Source organism: Anguilla rostrata, chromosome 6, assembly GCF_018555375.3.
Source record: "Anguilla rostrata isolate EN2019 chromosome 6, ASM1855537v3, whole genome shotgun sequence".
Lineage (NCBI taxonomy): Eukaryota > Metazoa > Chordata > Actinopteri > Anguilliformes > Anguillidae > Anguilla > Anguilla rostrata.
Window position 1 is genome coordinate 8,245,102 of NC_057938.1, and position 16,128 is coordinate 8,261,229.

Genomic DNA, 16,128 nt, shown 5'->3' on the forward strand with positions numbered 1-16,128 from the left:
ATTAGTCCCCTTCATCTGCCAGGCAAGGATGCGTGCAAAGGAAATTCAAGCAGATAAACGGCACGTAGACCGAATCCTCTGCAAGACATAAACCCAGGGAAAGTGTTTGGACGGGTCTCTGAAGGAAAGAGATGGAAGCAATCCTGACACTTCCTCGTAAGCGGCATACTTAGCGCACCCATTACAACATATATTGTGTTTTTACAGCATAATAAGTTCTAACCAAGGGTTTCGGTCCCTGATCAAGAAGAACTGGATCTGTCGGATTTTGACGTACTAAGTTCGTCAGTTAAGCCAATTGATTGCAGTTAACTCACCTCACCTGGTTTAAGGAGTTGACTGGCTCGTGTGGTCATCCAGGACCAGGGTTGGCGAACCCTACTCAAGTTAGATTGATTCTATACGTGTCATGATAAACGTGGTCAATGTTTGCCTTTCAAAGCAATGCACAGATACTACGCGTACGTGCATCTACTGCCTTAACCACCGATTGTCCTGCGTTTAATTCACCAGTCACATTGGTGAAGTGATAACTTATACGTGAACAATACGCGCGTCTCCGTATAACATTTTGTATATCAGAAATGTAAAAGGCGGGGTGACAGCTCAAATAAACTGCAGCTGCAGCTAGAGATGTACAGAAAACAAATCTTGCTTCGGCAGCTGAGCTGGCGAGTTCCGTCGCTTAATCCGACCAGCGACAAACTAATTTGAGATACAATCGCCGTATGAAAGCTATGGAGACCACAGTATGCTAAACAACGTTGCTCATTGTCATGAGGAACATCGCCTACGTGAATGAGCACACCCTAGCCTAGGTGCTTGCTATCAACTAAAATACGTCCACCCGAAACGGGGGTAGCTGTTTGACACGTGTACTTCTTCCATTGTTAGAACAATATAACACAAACAAAAGCCCATGCTAACAGTCACTTGTTGGTTTGCCGTAGCAGGTTGCTAGCCGAGTCAGTAGGCTACCACGAAGACAGATCTAAAAGTCAGTGTATTTGAACTACCTACCAAGACTGATCACATGGCACCATAATAATAATAATGTCAACTGTACTTCAGAAATCACAAACAACAAGACCCAGCTATACTTCCATCTGTACATATAGCTCTGGTTTTGCTGTTGTGAATCTCAGTGCGCTAGCTCGCAATGCTTTTACTTGAGGGAGCATGATTGCACGATTATTCAACAATCCAGTAATAAATTCACTTTCAATGTCAGCGATTAAGCCAAGCACACAAACATTCATATGTTTCGAGCAAGTCGTTTTCGTAAAGCCCTCGGTAACAGTATCTATGGGACGTGAAATCCATACTTACCAAAGCCAGCCTCCTTTACTTACTGGTCGGTGCCTTTTACAGCTAAAATAATGACCCTCGCGTTGCAACTCCGCAGCAAACACCACAGATGGACAACATCCAGATGGAACTTCCCCCCATAAACAAATACTTCCTGTGTCAAAGGGAAACCGGTTTACAGTTCTTTTAATTGCTGCAGTATACGATAGTTTCTAGACATCTACTGTATGATAATTTTAAATCAACTTGACAAAAGCTATATGCATGGTTCTGATCGTTTAATTGTTTATTAAAATCGATCTCCAGGCATTGGGGGGGGGTGGATTAAAAAACAGGTGTGAAATTAGAATATCTGGTGAATAATACTTAATCTGCAGTGAATACTTTGTTACTTAATTCACAATTGTGTGAATTAAAAGTTAAATTAAAAACACAAAAACGGTAAAGACAAAAATAAACTCTAATATGAAGAGTTCAGGGGAGTTGTGCTGGTAGAGGTGGGAGGCTAGTCTGGCTGGCGCATGAAATCTCTGTATATTTACATTATAAGTAAGTTACCATTTGGCTAAATTGTAAATTGGAATCTATTTGCTAACGTAATCATTACTGGGCCATGTCTGCTGGGTGCCGTTTCACTGGTTTGAAAACGTGAACACTTCTAAATCCATGAAGTTCAACCTTGAACAGAATCAGGGATGTTGTGTTCAGTACCCGTTTGTCTGCTTCACTCTTTAAAATGGAAGAGCTAATCAAACAGTACCTGTCGCGAATTTGATGTTCCTGATGGCGTAATTCACTTATTTGGCATACGGGGGCGTTGGGGCTGGGTGTGCTCTGGGAGCATGAGCTCACTTTCAGTTCTCCTTTGCCAATGCGCAACCGTTAGTTGTGCAAGTGCAAGTATTATCCGCTAGATGGCACAGCGTCTGCCGACTTCGTTTTTCATAGAACCGGAAGAAGCTGTCTCGTAGCATCACAGGGCGGAGCGGGCCAACCTGGAAGCTGAGTAGTGCTTTGGTCGCGTTCTGTCGTTGGAAATTAAAAGCGTTTTTAAAAATGTAGCTGAAGGGTATATTGAAGACGTCTGATCGGATAAACGAATAACAACAGAGAGAAAAGCGTTTAACAACATCGTTACATCTTCATTTCATAAGGTAAGATGAAAAAGTCGGCTAGCTAGATGGCTATCAATCTAGCTTGCTGTGTCGGTTGGTGCAGAGAGGACAGTCGCATTTTCTGTAGTGTCAGTAGCCTAACGTTACATGTGAGGCGTTGATTTCATTTTAATGACACAGGCAGTCGATTATAAAAGTCCATAGGTCGATCGTTTTTTATTCTCAGATAGTATATGCAGAAGGACAACGTTCTGACATTAACGTTATATCCATGCAGCTAGGTAGCTAGCTAGCCCGGGTAATGTTATAATATTAGCCAGCTTGCTAACTCACCTAGCTATATTGCTAACTTGCTAAGTCCATAACGAGTCACTTTGCTAGCTATCTGGCTAATTCGGACCACATAATTTGGCACTGGAAGAAAGTCGCTAGTCTAGATAACGTTGCCTGCTATTTTAGGAGCTACGATAGAAGAAGTATCGCTTAGTAACACTGCTGCGAAGGTGCTGACATCTGATCGATGTTTCCAAAACCGCTTGTCTAATCGAAACTGGATTTCTGTGCCTTCATAGTACCAAGCTAGACTGGGTCGGTTGCTAACTCTGAAGACACATTGTTAACATTTATACGTAGCTGTCTTGCTAGAGTTAACTAATATTAGAGAACCATTCATCTGCATATGTGCGATTCTTGTATAACCCAAAGATTGTGGTAATGACCTAATTTAACTGGACTAGCATGATGAGAGAAAGACGTAATCTAGATCCATAGAATGTCATACTGCACGTAGATCATAGAATAGCTAACTTAATATTGCTAGTGTGTTACTACGTCGCTGTTTGGTTCATTAATCATATAACACTAGTAGGGTAGCCAAACAGCGAAGTTACTGTAACGTTAAGTTACACTGTAGGTGTCCCCTGCAAACACCGCCTGCGTTTTAACTGACAAAGGAAACCAATGTTCCTTTGACGAAGCTTTTGTAAAATTATGAAAAATTGTTTATTGCATTATTTTTTGGTTTGGCTGTCACGTTCGTCCAATCTCCCATATACGAGCCTCCGAGTTAACAGGAATAAGTGTAGTTTACGTCTTCCACAGTGCATTAGTTAATTATTTCTCATGCTTTGTTAATTGTATTTAAGCATAATAGGTTCAAATAAAAGCAATCCTGTCGTGAAATATTTACGATTATGTATCGTGTAGCTAGCTATTTTAATTCTATTCGCTTGGTGTGGTTTTCATTTTCAAATTGGACCTGCGATTTTAGTAAACTTTATTTTGGAGCATTTTACTTTTCGCTTGCATATCAGTGTCGATTGACCCTTTCTTTTTGATTACGTTGGGCGTAAGATTTAATGTGGATTTATTTCACCAAGTCACGTGTGTGGTGTATTCAGTTGGACTGGAAATCATTTACTCAATTTGTCAACTGATAACCCGCCGATATCTTGGTTGTCTGCTTCGTCATCATTATCATCGCTCATGATGTGAGCTGCAAGCAAGGGACCCGGGCTGACTGTTTGTAGTTAGCTATGGTAGTTAGACGAGTTATAGGAATCCACCAGTACTCAGAAAGACAATAAATTATAGCCTCAGTTTACTGTCTCTCGCTCTACTTCTAGTGCAGCATGTGAAATGATGGACTGTTTGCAGAACTGGCATCAATAATTGATTTATCACATTTAAGTGGCACTGAATGTGTTGTTCGTTTTCACGGGAGTCGTTCACGTTCTTGTGCTTGACAACGTTTGCTCCACCGCTGAAAAAAAAAAAAAAAAAAAAAAAAATCAGTGTCACTGGATTTTTGGTCCTTCAAATTAGAGAATGCACAATACAGAATAAAAATTCAGCTGTACTTTTAAAATAAAATCAAAAAGCAGAATAGCATGTTGCGTCCCCTTTATTCTGTCACGGCTCGTGGTTGTACTCTGTACTACACCTTGATGTAATCCAATCAATGGCTCATTGATGCGAATGCACTGAGGCACCCATTGTATTATGTGTCTGTAATTGGGTTGTCTACTGAACAGTAGCAATGCTAAATGGCCAGTACTTTTTCTGTAGCTTTTTTTTTTAAATCTCCAATTTAAACCATGGCTGCTCTTTGATGCATTTGCTTTCACTGTGATTGCATTAAACATCAATTTGTCTGTAAGTAATCCCAGTAATCATCTCTCTACGAGAGAAAGACCATTTTCTTATGGAGATGATGGGGTTATTGTTTTGTTTTTTGTATCACATTGGCAATAAATGGTGACACTTTTTTTCTCCTTGTATCTGCAATAGGATACTGTTGATCGAACCAATCTAATGGATGTTAGTTTGTGAATTCCCTAGCTGTAGTAGTAGTAGTAGCTAGCTGATGTTAATTTTGTGCCTCCACCATCTGTGAACCATGTACAGTAGACAATCCAAGTGGTTATGTAATTGTATTTGCGATGGTACAATTGTGCAATGAACTTCTGAACTGCAAATGAACACGGCCTATAATATTAGCAGAGCAACGTTCAGTAACTGCAATCCAGCTTAATGACATCATAATTGTTCAGTACATGAATATCATGGGAATACATTGCATATGAGCCAATCAGAGGAGGATGGGTTTCCCCCTTGAGCCTGGTTCCTTCTGAGGTTTCATCCCATCTGCCACAGGGAGTTTTTCCTTGCCACTGTTGCTTTAGGCTTGCTCCTGTGGGGCTTTAGGCCAGGGTTGTCTGTGAAGCGTATTGTGACAATTGCTGTGAAGTACGCTATATAAATAAAATTTGATTGATTGATATGTGTTTGATGAATATTTCATACAACACTAATATTATATGAGCTGCTAAATGGCATCTCTAGCTGCTTAATAAACTGCAGGGCAGTGACTCTCCTGCCAGGTCAGTGGACTGGAAGCATAACTCCAGGATAGGCCAACGCTTATAAGACCGTGGAGCTTTAGCCCCTATTACAATGGCTGCACTAAAATGCAAAGATGGCGAAGCTGGCCTCCTGTGTTTCTGGACTGCTTTAGCCCCATAATACAGGAAAATTTAGCACCTCACTTATCAGCTGGGGTTTTAAGGGAGTAATAATTGTGAACTATCATCTGTTAATTGGCCTCTATGATCCATTGACATTGCATGTTTTAAGTAGATTGGATTACTCTCCCATTTACTTGAACTCTTCTGTTCATCTTTCATCCTGATTAAATCATTTTTTTTTACTGACAGAGACGATAATAGTGATGTACCTTCTTCAAACGGCCATATCTCAGAATAATACAAATCTAGATGTTTCAGACAGGCTGAGGATGTGTGCACCAATGGTAAAGAACAAGATATTCTTTCATTGGATTTGAATTTGGTTTCAGAAGTCCTCCTTCTAGGACCGATATTCTCCAGAGATAGCCATGGAGGCATTAAAGATTTTGCAAGGGCTCAGTTTCGTAAAAAAGGGCACTTTTATCCCCTGTGATTGTTGCTGAAACCATCTGAAGGTATTGATTTCTTCTGGAAAGATTCCAGGGAAAGGCGAAAGAAGGAACTTTACTCCAGTTAAAGGCATGCTTTGGATGAGTGGCTGTGGACTGATTTTTCTGATTTTTTTGTCAAAGCCGTAGGTCAATCAACCGTAGGTTTTGTTGTTTTGTTCACGTTTTGTGCCTCATAATTGGATGTTAATGAGATTATTTCTCCATTGCCGTGGGTTATGTCAGGTCTTGGTTTTAGTGCTTCACTCATATTGCTTTTCAGATCTAGATTTCTTTGCTTCCAGTTTTTCTTCCCTGCATATGTGTTTTTTGAACTATGCTTGCTCATGTATACTGCCGTTTGTATCACAGTAATTCACATTAAATACATTTAAAAGACTTTTTGGATGTGTTTGAGTCCATATCCGTTTTACTGTTCTTAAGGAAAACCACATACCCACCCAGCTAATGCATGGAGTGGAATGCTCGCTCTCCGGCTCCTGGACTGTGTCCTGCATATAAGTGGTTCTGTGATGTTGGCGAGATCTGTGTTTGCGGAAAGGTATGGAATTCAAAATGTCAAAAGGCTCCATTTTCATTTAGGCCTGTTGCTTGTGTCGCTGTCTGGCTGATGAATTAGGCCCTAGTGCAGTTCGAGACAGTATTTTTCCATTCCTGAATTCTGGGGGAGACTACAAAATCGGTGAGCGTGCCTGAGGTTTCAAATGGGACCGAGACTGTGTCTGCATCTAGAGAATTAAGTCTGTCTCCATCTTGGCATCTTGAAATCTCAGAAAAACAGAATGTTCCCTTATCTCTGCCTGGGACACATGCACACTGTTTGAGCCGGCAGATTTTACATATATTACTGGCAGAATTTCCCGCTGTAACCTTTGGTAGAGCGGTTTAAAGAAAACCCGAGTCTGGCTGTGTTGGGTCCTTTCACTGTGGAATGCCTAGCAACCCCATTACATAGCCCGGTCCTCTTTAGCACATTAAAAAGCTCCAGACTTCCTGTCCTGCTTGTGTTTCGTAAGGCGTGACTGTGCACGGTGCTGTGTCTGTGTCAGCTGTGAAAACGCTCGCGCAGCTGTGGGTTTGAGCGGTGCTCGCGGCGGGGCTGTGGTAATGAGGGGCCGGGAGCGGCCCGGTCGGAGAGCCGTGATGGATACCGGCCGACGGCTCCGCTGAGCTGAGGAGACGCTGCTGTCCATCCCTGCGGACGGACGCCCCGCCCCGCCTTCCAGAGGGCCGGCCTTCTGCTCGGTCCTCTCGGCCTCTGCTGTCAAACCCACGCTCTCGCATGGGTGGAAACGCAGTTAATCACGGCACCCGTGATATGTGTTATCTAATCTGGGTAATTTGTGTGTGTACGTGTGCGTGCGCTCGTGTGTGTGTGTGTGTGTGTGTGTGTGTGTGTGTGTGTGTGTGTGTACACAGTCTCTTTAAGATGTCGAATCTCTGTGCTGTTGCTTTATCTCTCCTGTCATCTATAAATGACACGTCAGCAGTTATTTGGGTCTGGGGCTTAACACTGTTGGAGAAGCGAAAATGAGCATCATATTTATGTACAGTAGTAGGCTCTGTCTGTGGGAAATGTGACGTTTAATAGCTACTCTCTTGCCTAGTTGTGGATTGTTCCATTTTGTGCTCCTGTGACGATATGCAACCATTTTTTAAAGTTATTTTTTTATAAACTGGGAACCGCGAATGGCAGCATGGAGCTGCCCACGCCCAGGCGGGAGCACTGCGGCTGGAACGCGGATCTCCACGTGTTAAAAATGCAGCTGCAGCCGTCTGCAGGAACGCAGCTATCCGCGTTACCCTGCGTAGAGGTGAAGCGGACGCTGTTCTGATGCCACTTCCCCTCTCTTATCTGTGCGCGGTTCAGACCTTGACTCTGTGTGGCTTTGCAGGTCACGTGGAGGCTTTTCTGTAAGAGGCTGGCTTCTCTTACCGCCACGCCCAACTCTCATTTTGACACGATTACCGTCGACCCCCCCCCCACACACACACACCCCCCTGTCGTTCCCGCTCTTCTCTGCTCCTCTCTGCTCCTCCTGGGACGTCTCCTGTCCTCTTTTCCAGCTCGTAGCTGCCTACGTGATGTTGGATCGTATTTCCCTCGATAGTCCATGGGTTCCTTTTTATTTTTTTTCCCCTTCCCTTAGAGCTGTGCTGAAAAGGCGCCCCCTGCCCTACATGGAACATCAGCCCCCTTTCTCCTCCCAACGAAAACGGGGGTCCCGCTGGGACTGGCACCGGGAGTGTAAATGAGACTTTACTTAGAAGGCGCACGGTGTCAGGTCCCCTCCCACGGCACTCTTCTGCATTTAAAGGGCACCTCCGATTGGTCTCTGAAATCCTCTGTTTGCCTGGCGACCGTCATTTATCACGTCTGATTGGAGTCTGAATTTGAGGCTCAGGTTTCCATTGTAAAGGTAAAATTGGTGTAGGGCTGTAGTCTTGTGGATGGATTCTTGTCATGCAGCGGTTCCAGAACTTTCCGAGCCCCTGAGCCGCTTCCTCAGCAAATCTTCTGTCACCCATACCTCATTAAAATATGGCCTCACACAAGTTCAAATACAGTATCAAATAGCCTACAGAGTGTTTAGACTGACTGCTGCTGTGCATGTAATTTGCATAGTGTCATTTGACTAGTCTGAGTGACTGTGGAGAGTGTATATGTGCTCAGTCACTTTTTTTTCTACCACATGTATTACATGACCACCTCAATCCCTCTCAGAACCTTCTAGTAAGTGCCAGCATACAGTTTGAGAACATCGAGAGTACAGGTCTTAGTGATAGTACATTGCACTGCCTTTCTAACGCTTTCACAGTGTTCTGTCACTGGGTAAGCTTTGCTGCTGTTTAAGCAATTTAGTTAAACGGCGTAATTTTCTTTAGTCACACTGTTACTCAGTCTGTTTTTCCAGCGCTAGGTTTTTTCCCTCAAATAAAATGATTCACCTCACAGCAGCTGCCTTGTGAATGTTAGTGCGCTAGCGCAGCTAGCCTTGCAGTGTGAAAGCTCTATGTTTATCCTGCTGTCGTGCCTAGCCTGGCTTTTCCCACGTTTCATGGTGATGAAATGCCCAGCCTTGTTGTCTCCACTGGGCAGGCTGGCCTCTTGTCCCTGTGGTTTGTGGACAGATGGCTGCCATTCCTCCATTTTGAACAGAAAACTTGGGCCGTTGCAGGACTGAGCAGAAGACGGCCGGGGTTCCTAGACTGTGAAAGCCTTCCTGGTTTCACATCCTCGGCTCAAAAGCGGGTGTCGGGCGAAGGCGTGGTCGCCCGGCCAACCGCACCGACAGGCTCGGTTTCCCGCCATCGTCACGGAAACACCGGGATCCAGAAATAATCGTCATTCCACAAGCTTGTTACGGTGATGAAATCGCTCTGCTCTCGTGCCAAATATGCGCTTGCGGTATTCGTAAACCCCCACCCCACGTTTTAAACGGACCCCTTTTTAAAACCGGCAGTCCGTTGGTGACAGTCCAGGAAGGTCGGAAATGCGACCTGCCGCACCCTGGTTAGGCGGAACCCCTCCTGACCTCGGACGCCTCGGGGTGTTTTTAAACGCGTTTCCTGAATGAACTCTACTCTGGCTGCACGCGCAATAAACACGGCCGTTATCAGTCATGTCTGTTGCACAATAGCGAACGGTTGGCTGGCAGCGCGGGGCGCGTTCCTCCGTGAGATCTGCGTGGCTGCGTGTCCATAGCTCCTCCCATAGGCGGTGTGGAGCTCAGCGTTGGCATGGCTGCCGCAGAAAGCTTAAAGGAGACCCACAGGCTTGTTCGCTACGCCGTTTCTTCGTTGACCTTTCTCCAGTGCAGATTCGCGGGAGGAAGTCGTGTGTGGAAACGGAATCCTGCCTGCTCGTATGCGCTCTTGTTTCACACCGTTTCAGTGCTTCCAGTGATTTATTCACAGATAAACGATGTTTCGGAAATGTTGCTTGCTTGCAAATAAAGGACTGGGAGCATTGAAATTCTGTACAGACGTATTCCTCTCCTTAGGCTGCATTTCTTTGTTCTTCACATTTCATATTTTGTGATTGACAGGGTGTGCTTATGCTCTGTGTTTCCTTCTGACTCATACGCACTTACACATAGTTTACATATTGAAGCGTGTCTCATAAACACACGCACATGCACACACACACAGTTTACGCATACAGAAGCATGTCTCTTGCGCACACACACACACACACACACACACACGGAGCAGAACATTGTGAGCTGGGCTGCTGTAGACAGCCTTGTTAAAAATGCAGTGGCACACATCAGAGTGGGGGCAGTGGCAGAGGCTGACAGCTGTAGTGACGGGGTCCCGTCTCGACGGTTTCCTCCACTGGCAGCGAGACTGGCGCTGAGTGCATGTGTGAGACCTCTGCCTCTCGTGCCCCCTGCACCCCTGCTAACAATCCAGAGGGGGGGGGGGGCGTGGGGGCCGGTGTGTCCTGGAGAGATGGGGAGACAGTGCCCTTCAGGAAGAGTCTGCAGGGCTGTCTGACGCTCTGGTGAATGTGTACTACGGCAGTGGAAGCCCGCTACACGCTACCCGCTGCGCGCTTTAGCCCTGATTTCGCTCCCTTAATTGCCCTCCAGGGCTTGCCGCAGCTTTGTAGATCTGAAAAATCAAACGCCGCAGTCGTACCAGGCTTAAAGCTGTAGCTACCGTAGAGCGCTAGGCTCTGAGCGTGCTGGTTCCAGAGAGAAGCCTCTTAAGCTGCTGGTGAATATTAAACATGTTTCAGTTCCTCCTGAGTCTGCACTGAGTACGACCTGTCAAGAGCTGGGACGAACCGTCTACCAACTTCTAATTAAAAATAACCCTGAAAAAATAACCGTGAAACTTAATCTGAAAAGCTGTTAGTGTATACATATGGGTGCATGTATGAAAGTACACAGTATTTTGGTAAGAAAATATAGGCTGTATCTAAAGAAGATGTTATTAAGTATGGTATGTAGGAAAGAAATTAACTCTGTTGAAGAAACTTAGGGCTGAATCTAGACCTGCTATTAAGTGCATTACCTGCGTAACTCACAAAATGAAAGAGGAATTAAGTTGGAAAGTATCCAAGTAAGTTCATATGTACGTGAAAAGGTTGGTACACATGTGAGACAGTATCAAACTAAGAAATTAAGTACAACATCTAAGACTTGCTGCTCTCTCTTCTCACAGTGACCCCTGGTAGAGCAGAAGGCCCAGCCGAGAGCAGACCAGAGCAGGGGAGATGTCTCCAGCGGGGGCCAACGGCGACTGTCCTCACCTGGAGTGCGTGGGTGAGATCACCAAGGAGGAGCTCATCCAGAAGTCTCATGTGAGTCGCCGCGCCCAAGAGCCCCAATCAGCCCCGGCGCAACCGTGGCAACGACAGCACAACGCAGGGCTCCCTTTGGCTTTACGCCGATCTTATTTTAGGAGCACGTGGATGTGTCGTAACCTTACTGTCTGTGATTGCAGGGCCAGTGCCTGGACTGTAAAGTCAGTGGACCAAACTTGTGGGCTTGTTTGGAGGTGAGTGGGTGAGCCGGGCAGGCCGCAGTGATGTAAGCGCTGATTACAGCGTCTCTGTTTTCCCATGAGCCTCTGCAGGGTAACCTAAACTTCACCGTGCGGCAGGAGCTCTCATTACTTTCTTACGTAATACCCTTTCACATGTGTGCCACTTTCTCTTGTAAAAAAGTGGGAATCTATAAAAACAGTGTAAGGTAGCAATTATGCTCGTTTGGCATAGTGAGTATGTTATTAAATGTATGATTACTAGCTATTTGATACAGCTTCCTTGAATAACCTTAAAGCGTGGAAATTACAGCGCATCGCAAATTTGTTTAGGCAAATAAACACGATGGTTGTCATTTGAATAATGTTTACCTCCCTTGTGTGTTTTCCTCATGCTTGGGTAAAGCCTAGCAGAGACGCCTGGTGTCAGTGTGGCAGGGACAGGCTTCCTTGATACTAAACTTTAATGAATGTTTTTCTGGACGGCGCATGGATGCTGAGTGGTTTGATCTGCTCTCTCGCTCTCTGCAGAACGGCTGCGCGTATGTGGGCTGTGGGGAGTCCCATGCTGACCACAGCACTGTCCACTCTCAGGTACGTGTCCCCGCCCGCTTTACCTAGTTACGTGTGTGCTATGTACGTGCCCATGTGGACATGCAGCTCAGACAGTGGCCCATGTGTGTGCGTGTTTCTGTGTGTGTGTGCATGTACGTATGTAGGTGTGTGCGCGTGTTTGTGTGTGTGTGAGTGTATGCGTGTGTGTTTGTGTGCGCACGTCAGAAAAATGTGCTGATAGCTGTAAAAATGACCTGTGTGTTTGTGTGTGTGTATGTACGTAGGTGTGTGTGTGTGTTTTTGTGCATGCATGCGTGTGTGTGTGTGAGAGAGAGAGAGAGAGAGAGCTTGGCTGTAGAGGCAGTGTGAGAAGAGAAAATGCACATCAGATTCCTCTCATCCTGAACCTCCTGCTCGCTCGGGCAAACAGGACGGCCAGCGCGTTTCCGGAGTGCCCAATTTCTGTTTGTTGCTTGAAGGACCATGGAGCCGAGCAGATAGCCTATATACTCAGCCTGAACGCCTGATGCCATCCACAGGGCCTGCTGAAAGAGCCCAGCATGGGCCCTGTTTGCATTTCCAGTAGAACTCACATGTTAGCTCATCCATAATTCATCTCCCTATACTGGGAGCAGGCACAGCGGTCGACCCCATTGATATTCAACCTGGCCTGTGCCATCTTCTATTGAAAAGGCGTGCAAAATATTTGTGTTTATGTGTGTGTGTGTGTGTATGTGTGTGTGTGCCCTATTTCATCTTTTGCAGGGCTGGCAAATATATATTTATTTGACTCTTCACCTGTGATACATGTCAGGGAAGAGCATGGAGGCTTCTGTTGAGGAGAAATGGAATAGGTTTTCTGAAAGGACGGTTCATAGAAAGGTTCATAGCTGCAAGGATTACCCTGAATGGGGCGAGTGACCCAAGAATGCGAAATTATTTCTCACTTAATCCCGTGTTTCGGTCGTGTCGAGTCTGCGCCGCGGGTTTATGTCTACCGGCTGAAAGGCTTCTGGCACGTTCTCTGAAAACCAGCCAACCGCCGTTTGAGCAAACGGAGCCTTTCCTGGCCCCGAGATCTTCCTTTTCCAGAAAGAATCACTTCTGCTTCTGAAGAGACTCCCGTTTTACCTTTTTCAACTCTGGCCAATATCATTCACTTGAGATGGTTGATCTATGAAGATGATTTGCATGGACGTCTATAAATCGATACCTGTGTTACTGGAAAGAATGGGAATTAATTGGTAAGGTGATGTTAAATGTAATTGTTTCGACTTTGCATACTGTGGGCAGTGAGAATCCCAGAGGAACAATCGAAGATCGATGGTTGAGAATGAGACGTTAGATCTGCTGCCTCAGAGTCTTTATAGTGTAGTTTAGGCTTCTAGCTCTTTCCAGCTCTTGCTTGCAGGGGCTTGGGTGACCCATCGATTTCCTCGCAGACTGAAAACGACTGCAAGGTAATTAGTCTGGCTGTACCCAAAGGTTAATATATCTCCAGAGCTGGTGGTTGACTTTGGAGAAGGAAGGCCATTGTTCGCCACGTTGCCTGAAAAACGTCTCGGCCTGCTCTTCAGACCGGCGATATTTCTCCCCTTAATAGCATCTGGAAAGCGAATATTGTGCCATTAATAATTGAGCTTCTTTGAAGTAAGGGGGTGGGGGGGACGCTGGGGGGTCTGGCGAGCCATCTGCCCTCACAGCTGTGGAGCGGTGGCGTGCTGCGAACGGCTCTGCCTGAGCGCCCCCCCCCGCAATCGCAAATTCGCACTGTCCCCCCCACACCCCCCCCCGCCTGTCGCCGGTTTCCTAACCCCTCCGGGGATGGAAAGGGGCCTACTGTGCTGGCTGGCTGGCATGTAGGAAGCAGGCTTTTGCGGCTGGGTGGCATGAAGCCTTTTCTGCAAGCTTTCAGTCTGTCTGAAATAGCACCGCCTGGCATTACTCGGCTGCGGTAATAAGAATTTTGGCTGGTTTTGGAGGACCCCTCCCTGCCCACCACGAGCGTCACATTCAGCCTGTTTGTCTTCCTCAGTGGGCCCGCTCATTGAAATAAGGGACTCTGATCTAACATGGCCGTGCTCTAATTGGACCAGATTAGCTTTTTAAAGTTTTTTCTCCCAGATAGGACAGGGTTATCATGGGTGTTTTCATGGCCGTCCTATGATGGGACCAGTTTTGTGTGTCTAGCATACCTGTGTTCTTATAGGACAGGTTTAGCGTGGGTCTAGCAAGGTAGTGCTCTGATTGGACAAACGTATTCTGGGTCTGAGTTGGCTGTTCTCTCATTGGACCAGTCTAGCGAGGGCACGCTCTGGTCAGACCAGTTTAACTGGCTGTCGTTGCGGGTCTAATATGTTTTTTTTTTTCCTGGTAGGACACACGACACAACCTGACGGTGAACCTCACCACGCTGCGGGTGTGGTGCTATGCCTGTGGAAAAGAGGTCTTCCTGGACCGAAAGCTGGGCCCTCGATCCCCGCCCCCCGCCAGCAAACCGCACTCCCCGCTGCAGCCCACTGCCCAGGTAAGCCTCGCGCCCTGCCCCCAGGCCCCGGGCCCCGCACCTCTCCAGAGCCACACTCACCAGCACACCCTCTCCATCCAGCCTGGCCTCCAAACACAACAATACCGGCTTTTAAGGCAAGGATTAGTTTCAGTTGCTAAAAATACAGTGGCAAATCAGCTTAAAACTACACTGTTGCTTTTTATGGAAACTGTGTAAATGTCTCCTTTACTCCAGTTTTTATCAGCAGCCATTTTGGAAAAGGAGAATGCTCATTTGTGGTCCTACAGTTACTTTAGCTCTTCTGGATAGTTTATGCTTTAGCTCTTCTGGATAGTTTATGCTTTAGCTTTTCTGGATAGTTTGTGCTTTAGCTCTTCTTTATAGTTTATACTTTAGCTTTTCTGGATAGTTTATGCTTTAGCTTTTCTGGGCAGTTTATGCTTTAGTTCTTCTCAGCAGTTTCCTGGTCAAGCCCTGAGACCAAAAAATTGAAGCAGGAGACCTTATTTATTTCACATAAAAATTCAGCACAGGAGCTTGGTCAGGGCGCTTGTAAATTCACTTGTATGCGAAGCGTGTACTGTAGCTAATGTAATAGAACTGTCTGTGTTTTGTCTGGTCACTGGTATAGCAGGGCAGAAAATTGAGTAAATTGAACTCGTAGGACTGCAGTTTTAAATTTGATTTTGGCCTGTTGTATAACGGCAAATATCTGTTGACAATGAAAGTATCTGCTGCAAATTGAGTAACAGAGCAGCAATAAAATGTTTACGATTTTGGGCTGAACTGTTGGGAGAGAAATTTTGTTACCACCGGCCTATAAAATGGTGCTGGTTCCAGGAACAGGGAAGTAATGCAGTGAAAGAAAAATGAAAGCCAAAATTCAAACAGCGAGTAGGTTTTAACAAAGGAATTCTGTGAGTTTTGGTGGCTTTGACTATATTCAGTTGTAAGTCAGAAATTCATATATTGGCACATTTTCAAAATTTGTGTCTACATATTTATGTGTGTGTGCGTCAGTGTCTAAATGCCTAAATATTATGTATGCACCAAGCATGGTTTCTTTTGTTTGTTGCTAAATACATAGCTGTTAACATATTACTTACATTCCATAAGGTACACTGTATTGTAATTCGATAAAGTTCTAATCCTCATTGATGCATGTGTATGTCACCATGTTGCAAAATGCTTGTCGAGAGTGGGCCTCTAATTAGCTTTATAGCTTAGATATAGAATTACATTAATTTAACGATAAAAGCAATAATCATGACCACTTGGATCTTTGTGCTTCTGTAATTCCATATCTACGAGAGTGTAATTATCTGTGATGGCAGCTACTCTGTCTGTAGAAAGGCAAGCAAATATTCCCTGTGGCAGCATCTATATATGACATCATACCTGCGCGTATGTGCGCATATCAAGTGAAATGTAATTGAGTATGTCTGTGTTTGGTCTGCTCAGGCCCTCTTATGCTGTACAGGGTCCATTATCTGATCCATTATTAGTGGGCTCTTTGTGTGCCTGGAGGAGTGCGGGTCTCTCTGGGATGTTTCTCCGGGTTTTTCCTCGTGTCTCGTGAGCGGGCCGTGGCTTGTCGCCGTTTGAGGCGGGGGGCGTCGCCCACGGGCCGGCACCCGCAGGAATCCGCGCGGGCGAACGCTGAGAATGCAGAG

At 45.6% G+C, this 16,128-nt stretch overlaps 1 protein-coding gene across 2 annotated transcripts in view; it reads left to right on the top strand.

The window, feature by feature from the left end:
• Window positions 1-2,263: 2,263 nt before the first annotated feature.
• usp33 (ubiquitin specific peptidase 33) overlaps window positions 2,264-16,128 on the top strand; it is a 28,376-nt gene continuing 14,511 nt past the window's right edge. The window contains exons 1-5 of one of the 2 annotated variants that reach the window (XM_064338153.1): window positions 2,264-2,462; window positions 11,071-11,209; window positions 11,353-11,406; window positions 11,923-11,985; window positions 14,324-14,473. In XM_064338153.1, coding sequence (XP_064194223.1) covers window positions 11,123-11,209; window positions 11,353-11,406; window positions 11,923-11,985; window positions 14,324-14,473 — 354 coding nt within the window. In that variant the 5' untranslated portion in view covers window positions 2,264-2,462; window positions 11,071-11,122. The remainder of the gene's footprint in view (window positions 2,463-11,070; window positions 11,210-11,352; window positions 11,407-11,922; window positions 11,986-14,323; window positions 14,474-16,128) is intronic. The other variant, XM_064338154.1, reaches the window with a different exon arrangement.